The sequence below is a fragment of the Papaver somniferum genome, chromosome 2 (assembly GCF_003573695.1).
Source record: "Papaver somniferum cultivar HN1 chromosome 2, ASM357369v1, whole genome shotgun sequence".
In the NCBI taxonomy this organism is placed as follows: domain Eukaryota; kingdom Viridiplantae; phylum Streptophyta; class Magnoliopsida; order Ranunculales; family Papaveraceae; genus Papaver; species Papaver somniferum.
Genome location: NC_039359.1, coordinates 179954234 through 179970619, shown reverse-complemented (window position 1 = coordinate 179970619; position 16386 = coordinate 179954234). Strand labels below are relative to the sequence as shown.

Genomic DNA, 16386 nt, shown 5'->3' with positions numbered 1-16386 from the left:
TGGAGAATGCACTTCATAACGATTAGCATCTGACTGGCTAACTTTCCAGGGACGGCCAATTTGGATGTGTAGTTCAAGCAAGGCTTGATACGTAGGGGTTAGCAGTTCTGGGTCCATCAAGAGACTCTCTTCACGACGTTCTGACATCATTTCCATCATACGTATCCTACACGACAAGGGGATAGCAAAGTCTGTTATACTAAAAATACGTAGATTAACAGAACATATATGCTAATACTGTTACAAAAAGAAAACTAATATAAGCTTGTACTGTGACTAAGGAAACTGATACAAACCTGATCGAGTCAACGAACGCACACGCAGGTAATTTTCTCTTTGTTAATCCAGCTATTGAACGATTCAGCAACGCTAGATGAAGTGTAACCATAACTACAGCCCTTGAAGAAAGCACTGGACCACTTTTCTTTTGGAATGTTGCGGCAGTAGTCAGCAACCCAAGGCCTTCCCAAATTAACCATTTCTTGAAGACCTTCCTCGTATGTTGCAGGAGAAAGAGCATATGTCGCCTTTCGGAAAGCATCAGTCACTTCCTTATACTTTTCGTCAGACTTTGCGATAGGTAAGTTTTTGTCCAAATGGAAGTAACAATATCTTTGATGAGAATCAGGGAACTCTTTGGGAATATATTTAACCAACCCTTCACCTCGGTCAGTCATAAAAGTGATTGGGCGATCATCATTCAAAGCCTCCTTCAGTTTCTTGAAAAACCATTCCCAGCTGATATTGTCTTCACCAGGTACTAAAGCAAACGCAAGCGGATAAAATCCTGCAAAAAGGAATTACTAGTTATGTTAAGCAACTAATATTGACACTACATATTGACATGCAGTTGGTTTACCTCTTTGTTGATATGTGAAAACCTGACACTACATAATAACATGTTAAGCAACTGATTGACACTACATTTTCACATGCAGTATGGTTTATCTCATACTCAGTAAGGTCAATATGTAGTATGTAGTATGGTCAATACTCATTGTCAGATAGTGAAGTAAGGTCAATATGAGTGATCTAACTACCAGACACTACATATCAAAAAAAAAAAAAACCAGTTACCTTGATTGCCATTAAGACATGTTGCTGCCATGAGACCTCCTTTAAAAGTTCCAGTGAGAAATGTACAGTCACAGAAAATCATGGGACGACATAGTTTATATCCATCTATACAAGCTCCAAAGCAAACAAAAAGTCTATTGAATCTTTTTGTAGCATCATTGAAATCGAAATCAATAAATGACCCAGGGTTTGTTTTCCTAACAGCATTCACCCACCAAGCAAGATCAGTGTACGACTTCACATCATTATCAAAAATCTTTTTATGCGACAACTCAATTGCATGATATGCGTGGTGATACTGGATTTCAATGCCACCACCAACTTTAAGATAATTTATGATCTCTGCTGGTGTTATGCAAGGGTTGTGCCTGACCATCTCATGAATTAGACTGTTCATGAGTTTTTTTGTAACTCTTGGATTCTTCAACATATAACCACCGCCACAGGTGTGCCTTCCCACATATTCCTTTATCTTAAAAACATCAATTGAACTACCAATGGCAGTTGCGTGAAGCTTCCATGAACAACCTTTCACACTACATACGGCGGTGAATCTCTCAAGGTCATTCTTCTTCTTAATTACCTCATATCCAGTTCTCATGCAGTATTTTTGGCATGCTATACGTACGGCATCAACACCACCATAGAATAATTGATCTGTATCATCAAAAATCTTATCCCAACCATCTGAAAAAAACACTCTTGGGGCTTCTTTACCTTCTTTCAAATAACTATTCTTTGCACTGACAACTAAATCTGCATTACTGTCAACTTCCATACGCCTAGACGCGCCATTTGAAATTACATCCACGTGCAAATCAAAGAAAGCTGATTGCTTTGAAGAATGTAATGCAGAGATGCCCTGGAGTGTTACATCGGCAAGAATAGGAACTATCGCTTGATTCTGGAAATAGTTAACCAGAATAGTCGATGGAGTCAACCAGCTCCACATATTACAGATGCAAAATTTCAAATCCTCTAAAGTTGAAAACGATGTAACCTCATATGCAAAATGATATTGCTTATGGTATACATGAGAATAGATGGAGAAGTCTGGTTTGGGAGCAACGTCAGACATGTTAACCCTGTAAATGATCCAAAAATTAACTAAGTCTCTGAATGGATATAAGTTATACATATTGATATGTATTGGCATCTACTGTATTGCACGATACATACTAAGAGCGCAGGCTATATGTAGTACGTATTGGTATGTAACATGTAGAATAACTAAGTCTCTGTATTCCTATACGTTATACATATTGATATGTATTGGCATCTACTGTATTTTAGTAAGATATATTTGCAGGCTATATGCAGTACGTATTGGTATGTAACATGTAGAATATATTTTACAACATATCAATATGTTTTGAGTTTCATCTTCTATAAATAGAAGAACTGCAGCTATATCAAAAAGAGAATACAAAATTACTACACGATCTATCTAACAAAACAAACCTATATCAAAAAATACAGTAAAACAAATCTATATCAGATTACAAAGAAACTAAAACAGAACAGCAGCAGAGAAAAGGTGATTATAGTAACATACATTGTTCGAATCTGAGATTAACCTAATTCGATTTTAAGATACCTAATTGAAACACACAAAAATCACAATGTAAATCGAACGGAAACTGAATTGAACAATATAAATCATCACAAAACTGAAATCATAAAAGAAAGATAACAATGTACATCATAGACAACTATTCTGATAGAAATCGGATCAGAATAAACCTAATTATTCATCAACATTCCAAGAACAACAGCAGAGGAAGATGATTTACGAGATAAATACCTTGTTCGAATCTGATTTCGAAGCACAGATGATTTACGAGATAATAGCTGTGATGAGCCTAATTGAAAGACGCTAGCAGATACTGTGATGAACCAAAACGCAGGAGCAGAGAAAACCAAAGAGAAACAATCTGAGATGAAAAAAAAAAGAGAAAGAAACTGAATTTGATTTGTTCGTGGAGTTGCAGAAAGGGTATTTTTGGTACTTTTGAAAAACTTGTCTTGTGTGACCCGCACGTTTTGAACTAGGGAATAAATATTCTGGTCCAAAAACATGTTTTTAGACCAGCGGATAATTTTATTATAGGGGTGGATTAGAGAGTAACCGGTACTGGGTTTCCTGGACTACCTAGTAATTCCTAGTTAAACTTATCACCGACACCGACCCACCTTTACTTCCCAAGCCAAGCCCGACAATTTCTCTAAGATCCAAAATAGAACCCGGATCCATTTCAGTCCTGCGTGGTACATATAGCGATTAGCAAAGCTTTGGGTTTAACGAATGTGATGATGCTGTTAGAAAGCTGTTCCGTTTCTTCATAAACCCTAGCAAACTCCTCTCTCGCAATTCAGCACAGCTGAACACTAACCAATCCAAGAAGAAGATGAATTAATCAAGTACGTTATCCTTTTTAACTGTATAAACTCTCATTTCATCTACTTGTACCTTTGTGAGTTCTGCTTTCATTTTGTACAATAAATCTCTTTTAAGAAATTGCATTTTGGGGCTCATTTTTTTTCATGGAGGTTTATAGTTTAGTATGTTTCTAATTTCATTTTTATGAACTGAGTTTTGAACTTAGTTGTTGTGGGGTTTATAGGGTTTTTTTAATTTCAGAAATGTGTTGTGTTCTGGCCTCAGTACCAAGATAAGGTTTTTCTTAGTCTAACTCTTAAGATGACTAAGTAAATCAGCGTGCTTTGTTATTTGTTGGTGGAGAATATGATGGGGTCTATAAGTGATTCCTCTTGTTTGAAAGGATTTGATTTATGCACCGCCAAGCCTCGTAATGGCGCCATGACCGGGTCATCCAATATTTACTTACATTGGAGAGCAACTAGTGGTTCCAGAAGACATGGGTTTTTGTTCAAGTGTAGAGGCCAACAAAGAACAGTGTTGGTTGAAAAGGTTAATGGGAATAGAAAAGCAGACCGAAATTTGGAAAGGTCTTTACCTGGTGGTGTTTACAGGAAACCAAGAGAAACGAATGTGGTATCACACCGACCTCCTACTTCAGTTTTATTCTCGGAGGGTCCTTTCATTGACAATAGTGAGGATTCCAACAATGATATCCTTCAGAGTTTTTGTAGCCATGGTAAATTAATGGAAGCGTCGAATCTTATTGATGTGATGTCTCGTAAAAGTCAAGTTCCCAATTTTAATACCTGCGTAAACGTAATTCGCGGCTTGATCAAAGTTGGTCGGTTGGAGAAAGCAATGAAAGTATTGCAAGTTATGGTTATGTCTGGTGGGGTGCCAGACATAATCACTTATAATATGTTGGTTGGTGGTCTGTGTAAAAAAGGACAGATAAGAGCAGCTATGGATGTTCTTGAGGACATGGGTTTGAGTGGTTGTTCGCCTGATGTGATCACATATAACACCATTCTGAGGCGCATGTTCGATCACAATCAGTATGACCAGGCAATACGATTTTGGAAGGACCAGCTAAGAAAGGGGTGTCCTCCGTATCTGATCACTTTCACTGTGCTTATCGAGCTTGTTTGTAGGCACTGCGGTGCAGAACGAGCAATGGAGGTTTTGGAGGATATGTCGATGGAGGGTTGTTATCCCGATATAGTCACTTATAATTCTCTGATTAATTCTACGTGTAAGGAAGGGAAATATGAAGAAGCTACCTTCATTATCGTTGAGCTTCTATCACGTGGGATGGAGCCAAATTCAGTCACTTACAACACCCTTCTCCATTGCCTTTGTAGCCATGGGCATTGGGATGAAGTGGATGAGGTCCTCTCAATTATGAATAAGACTTCCAATGATGCTACTCTTGTCACTTACAATATCTTGCTGAATGGTCTATGCAAAAATGGGCTTTTGGATCGGGCTATTGACTTCCTAGATCAAATGGTTTCTCGGGAATGTACTCCTGATATCATTACCTACAATACTCTTCTTGGGACCCTTGTTAAGGAGGGAATGACAGATGAGGCGTTAAACATATTTCTATCGTTAAGACGCATCGGCTGTTCTCCTGTTCTGATCACTTATAATACCTTGATTGATGGATTAGCTAAGAAGGGTGATATGGAGAAAGCAATGGCTCTATTCATTGAGATGAACGAGCATGGGGTTACTCCTGATGATATTACTTTTCATTCTTTGGTTGCGGGGTTTTGCCGGGTGGATCTGGTGACAGAGGCATCGGAGATGTTGAAAGAAATGGACAGAAGAAACCGTAAGATCAGAACTAGTACGTACGGTGTTGTAATTCAGGGATTATGCAAAAATGGTAAGGTGGAAATGGCTATTGAAGTTCTAGATATGATGGTATCTAGTCGATGCAGGCCTAATGAAATAATTTACGCTGCCCTAGTTAATGGAGTTGCTGCTGCCGGTATGACAGAAGATGCTACGAAGCTACGTAATAAACTGATCGAACGGAAGGTACTTAAGGAAGATACAGAGACGGAATAGACATGGCATTAAGAGTTCTACGAATTTGCAGTCTACAGATTTGTTGGGCGTCAGAATACTGGGATTGCAATTTGCATCTTTCCAGCTATATCTGTTTGAAGAGGTAATTGGCTCAATTTCAGTATCCTGTTGGCAATCTGTTGCCAACAGAAAAAAGTTCTGTAGATCTGGTTCATATTTTCAGAAGTTGTATTATATGTTATGTAGACAACTCTGTGACAAGTTAAGAATAAAATTCTAGTTTTATGGAATTCGCTCTCTTTTATAACCTTCTTTATTCATTTTTCTTACTCTCTCTGCTACTGTATTTTTGTTTGTATAAGGGTAAATCCTATGGAGAGGGAGACCATCCCGGATGTTGATTTCCTTCTCTTTTGGTAAATCCTGAGAGCCAGGGTAGTGGAAGAAGTGTTCATAAGATAGCAAATAAATTAAGGAGGTAGTGGATTTGTCCATCAGATATATGAGACCTGCCACTTCTGACATTGACATCTCTGTAACTTTAAGCAGTAGAAAGAACAGTATCTTTATGTTTTCTTTTTCACCAGTAATTAGCATGAAAATCATTTTTATTGAACAGGGAACCAGTTTTCTAGTTGGATAGGTTTGTATGTCTTTTTGTGTAATCGTTTATAAACAAGAAACCAAACATGGTTTAATCTTGAAACACATTCGTGTTCCATAATTGGAGTTACAAACTGAAGACAACGGATGCTTTCACTGTGCGTCTAGTAAATTTAGAAGTACTCCACAAACATTTAGTATTGCTCTACTTTGAGACTGAAGGTTGATATATCTATTTCCAGTGTAGAATTTAGAATAATTCTGATGATGATCAACAAAATGACTTCGACGAATGTGACTTGCAGGATTGGTGGTACTAGTAGCAGCTGACAGCAGCAACAACAGTAATCGGTAGGACACTTTACTAAAGCCTTTGTTAAAAATCATATATGACATAGTCGCTCCATATGGCTCTAGCTTGAACCAGGAAGGCATAGCCGAAAGGAACTAATAGGATTTTGCTTGTAAGAGGCCCTCATGCAACATTCATGCCCTACACCCGAGAATTAGTCTTGACTCTTTGAGTATCATTTGCTGAAGCCTCCATTATAATCTTAATATAATGGAGATTGTTTGGACATTGCAGTGAAACTGCAGCGCAAAAATTTGCTGAATTAACAATTGGGTCAAGTTTTCGACAGCGTGGTCGAAGCAGCCAAGGAAAAGAAACTAGAACAAATTGGATCAACCTGTGAGTAATTTGTAAACCCCATTTTGGTCATATGGTGAGAACACATTAAAAATAATCCATGATCTGAAAAAGTACAGCCACCAAAAATAACTATTTCTCGATGTCTGAATTAGAGAGATTTTTGTATACATTAATCATAGGAAATGTCCTGTTCAATCTTTTGAAGAAATCCTTAGAAACAACACCTATAGAAACAAGTGAATTTGCCAACTCCATAGCTTCAGCTCTCCATCCAGAATAAGCCATACCTTCAATAAGCAAAATATAAGAAGTTTCGTTTGGTCGAACCCCATTTTCCACCATCACTGCGAGTATATCGATAGCCGTATCAATGTTATGTATCTTACACAAGCCTAGTAACATAGTGTTGTAACTAATAATTGTCGGCTTAAACCCGTTATTCTGCATATCTACCAACAACTCGGTCGCTTCTTCCACCATTGCATCCCTACACAAACATGAAATTAGAGAATTATATGTTATTTGATCAGCGTCTATGCCTTTATCTACCATTTCTGAGACCATGTTTAAAGCTCTTTTAGGGTCACCACTGTTCCATAACCCGCTTATCATTGTGTTATATGAACTCACATTCGGAGGGGAATCTGTTTGGCTCAGCTTCTCAAAGATTTCAAGAGCCTCTTCGGCCTGTCCACTCTTGCAGAGAGCTGCTAAGATTGTGTTATAATTTACAATATCAGGAGAACAACCATTAGAGATCATAAAATCCAAGAACTCAATTGCTAAATCCAATCTCCCATCTTTGCACAACGCAGAGATTACTGGGTCAAAACTATAAGCATCTGGAGTTAACCCCTTGGCCATCATGGTCTTCAGTACAGCGATAGCATCTTTCATTTTGCCATCATGACATAATGAACTAATCAAAATACTATAAGTGACTACATTCGGTTCACAGCTCCTCGAGATCATTTTCTCGATTAATCTCTCTCCATCAATCCATCTCCCTCGACTCAAAAATGCTCGTAACAAGATATTATACGAGATTTCATCTGGTTCACAGCCTAGCTCAGCCAAATTCATTATGAAGTCAAAAGCTTGATCTACCATCCCCTCTTTGCACATTCCTCTAACAACAGCATTGTAAGTATACATATCAGGTTGAAGCTCTTCCGATAACATTTGTTTTAAAAGCTTCATTGCTTCATCAATGCCCCCTTGTACAATTATAGCATCAATAAGAATTGTATAAGTAATCACAGTAGGATGACAATCATACAGCGCCAACTGACTGAAAACCTCCCTTGCTAGTTCCAACTTCCCTCTACTACAAAGACTCCCTATAAGTATATTATAAGTAACTATATCCGGTAAGCAACCTCGGTTTCGCATTCGATGTAATACTTTATTTGCAGATTCTATTTGATTCATTTTACAAAATCCACTGATCAATGCATTATAAGCAAAAACATCTGGTTCACCATGTGACTCTAATATCGCCATGACCCTGACGGCTTTCGCAACATTTCTAGCATTTAAAAACCCTTTAATAAGTTTTGTACAGAGAATAACATCTGGTTTATAACCCTTATTCACCATACATTCCAGAAAATAAAGTGTTTCGCTATATTTTCCTGCTTTACAGGACCTATTGAGGAGTTTAATGAAATGGGTTTCTTGAAAATCAAGTGACTGAAAATGAAGTGATCTTGTTTCAGCTGAAACTCTTATCTTACTAGAGATGCGGTCATTTGTGGTAGGGTTTTTGCAGCTAAGAATAATCGACTTTTGATGATGACAAGGAAATGGAGAGGCTTTTGAGTGAATGTTTAGAGAGTAACAGTGTGGAAAAAATTCAGTATAAAGAACAGCCATTGATTAATGGCTTCTTTGTGTTTTGCGAATTTAAACCATGTTTGCTGCAAAAATTTTAAGGTTCAGAGAGAGAAGAGAAGTACCTAAAGAGCGTTTGGAAAACTGTGCCTTCAAAATTCGAGCGGTTGGAAACATTTTGGGACGCTTAGATGTACATATCCATTTCTTTGGGGGATATGGATAATATACGAGGAGAACTGTGCCTTCAAAAAGTCTGGACGTCTTCTTTAACACTCGGTGGTAATATAACTGAAAGAGTGTTCTTTACATCATCCTAATAAAAGGTGGGGAAATCCAAATTTTGAAACCCGAGGAGGTGGTTCACCGTTCGATTTGAGAAACTTACCTTCACAATAACATCATGATGTATGTCCGCCGCATGACTTGCATGCCATGTTATTCTTGTGCAACAAAGTAAACACAAGTAACTGATTTTTGGCCAAGAAAAAATATCTAATAGCCACCTAATTCAATATGCAGGGTTGGACATACATGAACATACTCGACCCCCGCCTAAGCTCATTTTGACCAACTCACCCCCTCCCCCACCCCCCACCCCCACCAAAAAAAAAAGAACGTTACATCCCAAAAAGATGCATTTAAAATAATTCTATTAACGCAACATACGTGCTCTTCACTGCATTTCTCTCAAATCGAAAGAAGATGCTCCAGAAGGCAGACATTATACATTTCTTTCAAATCATGCGTCTACAAACAGTCAGAAGCAATATAATTGGCAGGACTTCTACAAAATTGAGTCTAATATATGCTAATTCTTAATTTTCCTCAGGCAGATTTCTGCTTGGATGATCCTGATGCCAAGTATGAAAGAGTCCTGTGTCCAAAATACAACAGCATGGCTCCCAAAATTCCTAACTGCTTCAAAGTAGTGAATAGATCCATCTGTGCATTCAAGCAAAAAAATACAAAATAAATAAAAACTTCAGTCGTAATTGAGAAAATGCTATTAATCAAGTGACAGTAGATCAGTAATCCCAAAAGGGAAAAAGCTTGCCTGGGTGCTCTTGACTATTGGAAATAAATCTCACTTTACTACCAACTATGTTAGATGACAAATATATTAATAATACATAAGATACTTTAGAACAAAAGGTGGTAATATTACCTTCAGCCAAAAAAGCAGGTACCAGCCCAAAATTGCTGCAAGGAATACATGGAAGAGAACAGCATGTACAAGAGGGGAGCTCTCTGAGGTCGGGAACTTCTTCAAGTTAACTCCCAAACGTAAAAGCTGTTGAAAGATTCCAAAGCCTGGTTATAAGCAGACTCAAAACTTTTCTAGAAGTAGAAAATAACTGAAAAGAATGTCGGGAGTTGAAACAACTACCACAAGACAAATCATGCATCCAATAGTACAGATGTAACTGGAAAGTGAGAGGGCCCTGAAATGATGTTTTCAAGTTCAAACAAGGTTCTACCAACACCCGACATCCCCACCCAAAAAAACACAACCAAGAGCTGGTTTTCAAGGGCAAAAACAAAGAAAAAAAACCTTTGAAACCCTATATAACTCGACGAAACCAAACCGTTAATTAGTGAATTCCTAACCTATCTAGGGCCTGAGACCTATTTGACATATGTCAAGCTTTCAGCTTTCAAAAACCAGGAAATAGGTGAACATCAATTTTCATGTCCCAGAAACGACACCCTATCCAAACTCCACCGCATAAAGAAAAGAAAACTTACCCCTAATAAGAACCCAAACAAAGGTACAAAGGTAAGAACCAAGAAAGCAAGGGAAAGCTCTTGACGTGGACGTTTCTCTGGTAACCTGAAGATGTGGGTAATCTCAGGTTTGGGACCGTATCTCGAGTAAGGATCTGCAGGCTGTAGAGGAGCGCGTGTTGCCTTCTCTGGTGCTTTTGGTAGATCCAGCTCAACATGACCAAGATCCCGGTGGAACGAATTCTCCTACAAAAGTTACGAAGAACTAGTTCAACACATATGGAATGACGGAAATACCTTAAACTTTAGTTAGATAAAGTATACCATAAACGTTAGTTAGATAAAGTATACCATAGCAGCATCACCAACTGTGAGTTGAATATTGTATCTTCCTGAGAGGTAGTAAAACTTCTCAACCAAACGAAGAAAGTCCTGCAAGCAGAATTACTGTCAGCCAGATATATCGTGAGAGAATCATACAGCAAGCAATCACATAGCTCTAGATATCAATCCTAAGCAATAAAATATTGGTTATCTTTTGTGATGGAAATTGATATTTCAAGAAAAACAGTGTGGTACATTCTATACAAGCACAAGCCTCGTGTTTTGGTGGTACAATATCAACTGCTATCATCCATAGATCTTGAACAAACTGATAAGAATTCTAGTGTGACACACTTAATCTATTCTTATCACCAGACTAATTTGAACTTACTACTAAAACACAAGTAACAGTAGTGGCGACCTAGTAATTAAGATGTGAATACTACCAGCATAGTATAAAATATCATATTACCTTATCAATGATTCACTTTCCTCTTTAACATATACAATACAGCAAAAGTTTCGCAAATAATTAAGACGGGATACACAAGTGAACGGAGAAACTTACTAAGACAATCTCAAACTGGCTTCCAGAACTCCCCACCACAAAAATATGCTCAACTTTGGTCTCATGAATCAATTTGAGGAAGACCTACACACAGTTAAAGACCCTAATAAATAATGAAAGGTGAAAGTTACGCCATAACACAACTTGACAGGAAAGTGAATTACATACCTGTTCTGGCTTAAAGGAGTGGCCAAGAGTAGTGATAAGTTGAAAGGTTAGTTGCAACTTCTGCAGATGGTCTGCTGACAGTGATAAAGAAGTATCTCCAGATAAATCTAATCTGATAAACAATACAAACATATTTCAGGTATCTGAGACTGAACCTTAGGTCGATTTCATCCAGTCACATAATTCACATTAATGATGTACAATGACACATTCTGCACCAGCGTATGTATCTTTGACAGCTCATGAATCATCAAAGTTGTTCAATTAATCGCGAAGTTGACACCTTTCACCTAAATAATATGGATGCATCACTATGGTTTACTGAATTTCCTTCCAATCTTCACCTGTCTAGGTAAGACAAGGAAGAAATGCATCCAAATACAGGGAGCAGCCTACAACTCTCCGAAGTACAGTACGCAACCATGTAATCAAGCAAATGTATACCATCTTAACACATGGTATTATATGCCACAAGAATAACTAAGAGAGAAGTAAGAGGATTTACTTTTTCTTGTTTCCAGTACTCTGGAGATCACTATCCAATACAGCAATCTCTGCATTGTCAACTTTGACTGATCCCGTAAAAAAAATAGGCACTTGAGTTTGACCTCCCGTAGCATAAATCTTCTTATGCTCAGAATCATGAAGCAACACCTGCAAAAAAGTTGAAGAGTCATATCCGATAAGTGGGTGAAAATATACGATTGGGGATAGAAGGAATTAGTCGAGGATTACCCTGAATACAAAAACATATTTCCCAATATCAAAACCTAGTGGCAATACATCTAATGAATGGGCATTGCTTTCTGAGTCAAACTTAAGTTCCTGCATCATGAAAACAGTTAAACACAAATCATAAGTTTACTATTCATGAGAAAACACCTTAGTCAATAGTCCACCATACTTCTAAAGATAGTATAAGAAAGGCATAAACTGAATGATGCAAGGAGATATTGCACCTTATTTTCAATTAATGGAGTGTCTTTTGAGCTTGGTTGGAAAGCTTGCACAAGTTTCACAGTTAAAGGTGGTGCACCAGATCCAAGCACAGTAGTCACCTTAACCTGACAAGGACAGAGATTTACAATTTAGCCAATGCGGTTCGATTCAGAAGTTCATAAAGCACGCAATCCTCCCTGTTTCCATCAACATTTTCCCACACCGAGGAATCATGGTAAAGGCATTAAGAGGCATTTCAGGAGAATTCACGAAAGAAACAAACGCAGCTGACTTTGTTCAGTTAGGTAATTAATTAGAAACTTTTCTTTCATACGGAGAGATCCCAAGTGATGAGCACTAGAAACATTAAAACAGTTGGCACACCTTGAGCTGATTTTTATCACTCAATGATACAACAGTTGCTGGAAGCGACAAGATAAGTGGAATGGAAACCCTGCAAAGAGGAAGTAACTACTATGTCAAAACTGAGTTATCCATACGAAACAATAAAGTTACAGCGTAAATACTTTCTCAGTACTCAGATAGCAATACTATGTACCCCTGTAATGGTCACACACTCACGGAACTGGTACAGCTAACTAAATTGTTACAATATAATGGTGGAAAACGATTGCTTAAGGACAATTCACATAAATTACTTGCCTGCTATTCTCCAAGTTATACAAGGACTCAATCTGATTGAATAAGTCTTTGGCACTCCCAGGGACCCCGATTCCAAGGAAGTACTTGGCCAAACCCAAAATCTTATCTCCAGAAAGCTGCAAATTTTAAAACATTTGACATAAGATGGAGAAATATTCAATTATGAACCAGAAATGAAAAAACTAATGAGTAAAATAGATCCCTTCGTATCAAGTTTCACATACATTTATTTTTCCAGTGCTAACCGACTCAAATGCTGCCAGCCCACGTACTACTGATGATGACGTTGAAATTGGACCTTGATCTTCACGTGCGTCCGTAAGTTTCTCGTTGAAATAGGAGGCTCCGTCATCTGAACCAGTAAAAGCAATGAATATGGGCAAACTGGCAATAAAAATTAATATACATGTTTGACTTTAACAAACTCATATCAGAACAAGAATTCTATCTCCAAATTACAATAGAAAAATATGAAAGAACAGAAGAAAAAATAAAGACCAAATTTACAATCAACGCACAGGTGATTTGGTGTCTCCTAAGATACTATTACTTCGTAATTACATTGCATCAACAAACAAGGGTCCATTGTCGACATCATAAAATAGAAGTACAGCGGCTATTTAAATAATTAGATATATTGTTATTGTTTAGTCGGATAGGGTGTGGTATAGAAGAATTTCTGACTAGTACAAAAGAAAAAAGAAGACAAAATAAACAAGGTATTACTGCAACGCATGCAGCAACTGAGAAGCAATCTAAATACAATAAGATAGATATGACGAAAATGGTAACAAAAAACAAAGATAACGGGAATTTTGACACTTCGAAAGACATACATACCATATTTTTCTAGACCGTCAAAAAGTTTCACTACATCATTTTTTACAGTCCCAATCTGAAATAACGGCAAACCAAATATCAGTAAATCATTTGCAACTGATGAGATATTCGAAGCTTCGCAATTTAATTTTTTATGCAGAAGAGGCAAGTATAATATGCATGTAAAATTTTATATATTTTTACGAAATAGGAATAGAATGGTTATATCTTTTCAGTATTCACGAAACAGGAATTTTTTTGTACTTATAGAAGTGGTAGCAGATACCCCCACAGATAAGAAGATGCAGGCTAACTTCAGCAGATTTCCTTATCCCAAGTATGTTTGCTCTTACTATAGATGATGCTACTATTTTCTTAGACTTTAGATAAAATAGTTATTAAAGAGTGTTTGTTTGTGGAATGATATTTCAAGGCTTTCTTTTAATCAATACATGAAATAGCTTACCAATGATTGATCAATTTCAGCAGAGGATAACGAAACAACTCCAGCAAGTGCTTCAAGTGCTAGTCCAGCAGCATAAATACTAGATTCAGCACTTTTTGAGTTAAGGCGCCATCTACCATCACTATGACTAAGGGCCTGCCAAGGACGTTTAAGCAACAATTCGACATATCAGAAACCGAGAAAAAAGGATCCTCAAGCACTCTAAAATACTAACTTAGCAATTTGAAATTATTAAATGCCGCCTTACCTTGATCGAGTGAAACGTTCCATCTGCATCCGCAAGAAGTGCATCCCCTTCAGCACCCTTATCCTGCATGAGAGATCAAAACAAAGTATGTAAGAAGCTGCAATCCCTACATCTAATACCGACTTCATCAAAACACCAAGCAGATATTAGAATGAAAACTTTCGGTAAAAGCTTACTAGACAAACTCCAATACAATTAACACCTGCAATACCTCAAAATGAAAGATAAGATCTGAAGCAACATAAAATTATAAAAGACACGAGTAGGTTAGACTAAATAATACCTTGATCAAAACTAAGCTGCCTACTGAATAATAATAGTCAAGAACTGAACTTGCATCCTTCACAGCAGCTTGAAGTTTCGAAAAAATCCCCTTAAGGAAGAATAGGAAGGAAAAAAAGTCAATTTTGACAAGAACGCACGTTCTATAGTATGTGGCTAGTAATTGAGTATGCTAATAAAACAGATTAACAAGAAGAATTAGAAGAATACCGCAAAAGTATTAGCCTCAACTTTACAGTTCAAGAAACTATTGACTTTCAAGACATAGAACAAGTCCTTAGGAGAAGATGACGACTGAAGATTCTTCACAACAAGTGGACATGTTGAAGTACTTGATACAGTATTCTTCTCAACACCAAGAATCTGGAAAGTTCTTAATGCCTCATATGCTTCTTCTAGGCTGATACAAACATCAGTATCATTAGTTAAACTATCGGTTTCAAATATTTAATAAATAATGTTGGAGAGAACTTGAAACTCCAACAAGTTCTGCTAGCAATACGAAATAATTGCAAAAACAAACAAAAATCAGAAAGTTGCAGCATAAGATTGCTTGGTAACTTGTATTGAACTTGTAAAAATAAAAATATATGTTCAAAAATTGCATAATAAACTCAAAATCAAAATGCAGGAATAAACCACGCCCCTACAGAAGCAATTTCGAAAGAAACACGATCACTATTCTAATGTGAAATGGGCTTATTTCAATGTGAGAATCATCCTAAACGTCGAAGTTCAATCAGACGCCTTCCTATATGAAAAAAATTATAAGTCATACATTGTTCTAAATTTCACTATAGTAGTGAAATCAGATCTTTGTAGACTGAAGTAAGAATCAGATTCTGTTAATCATAAATGGTTTTAGTGAAATAAAATAGTCAAACTACGTCCAATTATCAGTATCAAATAAGATCTAGAAAGGATAACCCTCATAATAAACAATACAAAGTGATTATTAAAGCATAATTGAAGGATCAAACAAGTATAAATTAGGTTAAACTGAACCTTGTGAAAGATCCATCGACAGGTGAAAACAGCTCTAAAGCAGCAGATCGATGATTCTCAGAGATTGGTTGAAATACTGAAGCTTCGCAGATGGCAACTACTGATATCAAGACGAACAGAAACCCTAAGTTTCTGGCCATTGCTGCATAAACAGATGAATATTATTATTATTATTATGAGAAGACAGATTTGTACGAAAATGAGATGAGTAAAGTAAGATTAGGGTTTGAAAAGTAAGTTACGAGATCTCATTGCTAAGGAGATTTAACAGGACCAGAATAGGATGGCTGAGGTTTTGCACAATTTCTATTAATTTTACGTCTTCAGTCAATGAGAATGAGTACACCAAATAAGAGAGAGAAACTGCGAGAGTGGAGACAGACCTGAAATTACAATATTGACACTTGTAGGGCATGGGATCCGAATTTAGAACGACCCAAGGTTCTGCGTTGTACTCGGATCAATATAGTCAATCTCGGACCATTACCAATTTTGGAATTCAAGCCAGATGGTATACACTGTCTCGTATTTAATTTGAGAGTGTGAATTCGTGCACACTCCTTAACGAGTGTGTATTTCACATTTTAATGTC

The 16386-nt window shown here is 37.1% G+C and overlaps 3 protein-coding genes across 3 annotated transcripts; 1 reads left to right on the top strand and 2 right to left on the bottom strand.

Annotated features, from left to right (window-relative positions):
• Positions 1–3391: 3391 nt before the first annotated feature.
• On the top strand, positions 3392–5804 carry LOC113349912 (pentatricopeptide repeat-containing protein At1g08610-like). Its single transcript, XM_026593950.1, has 2 exons — positions 3392–3498; positions 3719–5804. The coding sequence occupies exon 2, from the start codon at positions 3824–3826 to the stop codon at positions 5534–5536; it is 1713 nt and encodes a 570-aa protein (XP_026449735.1). The 5' UTR covers positions 3392–3498; positions 3719–3823; the 3' UTR covers positions 5537–5804.
• Positions 5805–6806: 1002 nt separating this feature from the next.
• Positions 6807–8785, bottom strand: LOC113349911 (pentatricopeptide repeat-containing protein At3g04760, chloroplastic-like). Its single transcript, XM_026593949.1, has one exon. The coding sequence runs from the start codon at positions 8625–8627 to the stop codon at positions 6882–6884; it is 1746 nt and encodes a 581-aa protein (XP_026449734.1). The 5' UTR covers positions 8628–8785; the 3' UTR covers positions 6807–6881.
• A 425-nt stretch (positions 8786–9210) lies between these two features.
• LOC113349909 (dolichyl-diphosphooligosaccharide--protein glycosyltransferase subunit 2-like) lies at positions 9211–16178 on the bottom strand. The gene is made up of 19 exons (XM_026593948.1): positions 16037–16178; positions 15795–15936; positions 15000–15189; positions 14791–14880; positions 14508–14570; positions 14261–14395; positions 13816–13870; positions 13200–13327; positions 12976–13091; positions 12697–12766; positions 12333–12437; positions 12109–12198; positions 11879–12027; positions 11374–11485; positions 11206–11289; positions 10665–10745; positions 10335–10559; positions 9754–9879; positions 9211–9530 (listed from the first exon to the last, which is right to left on the bottom strand). Exons 1-19 carry the CDS (start codon positions 16044–16046, stop codon positions 9414–9416), a joined length of 2088 nt encoding a protein of 695 aa, XP_026449733.1. The 5' UTR covers positions 16047–16178; the 3' UTR covers positions 9211–9413.
• Between the last annotated feature and the right edge of the window lie 208 nt (positions 16179–16386).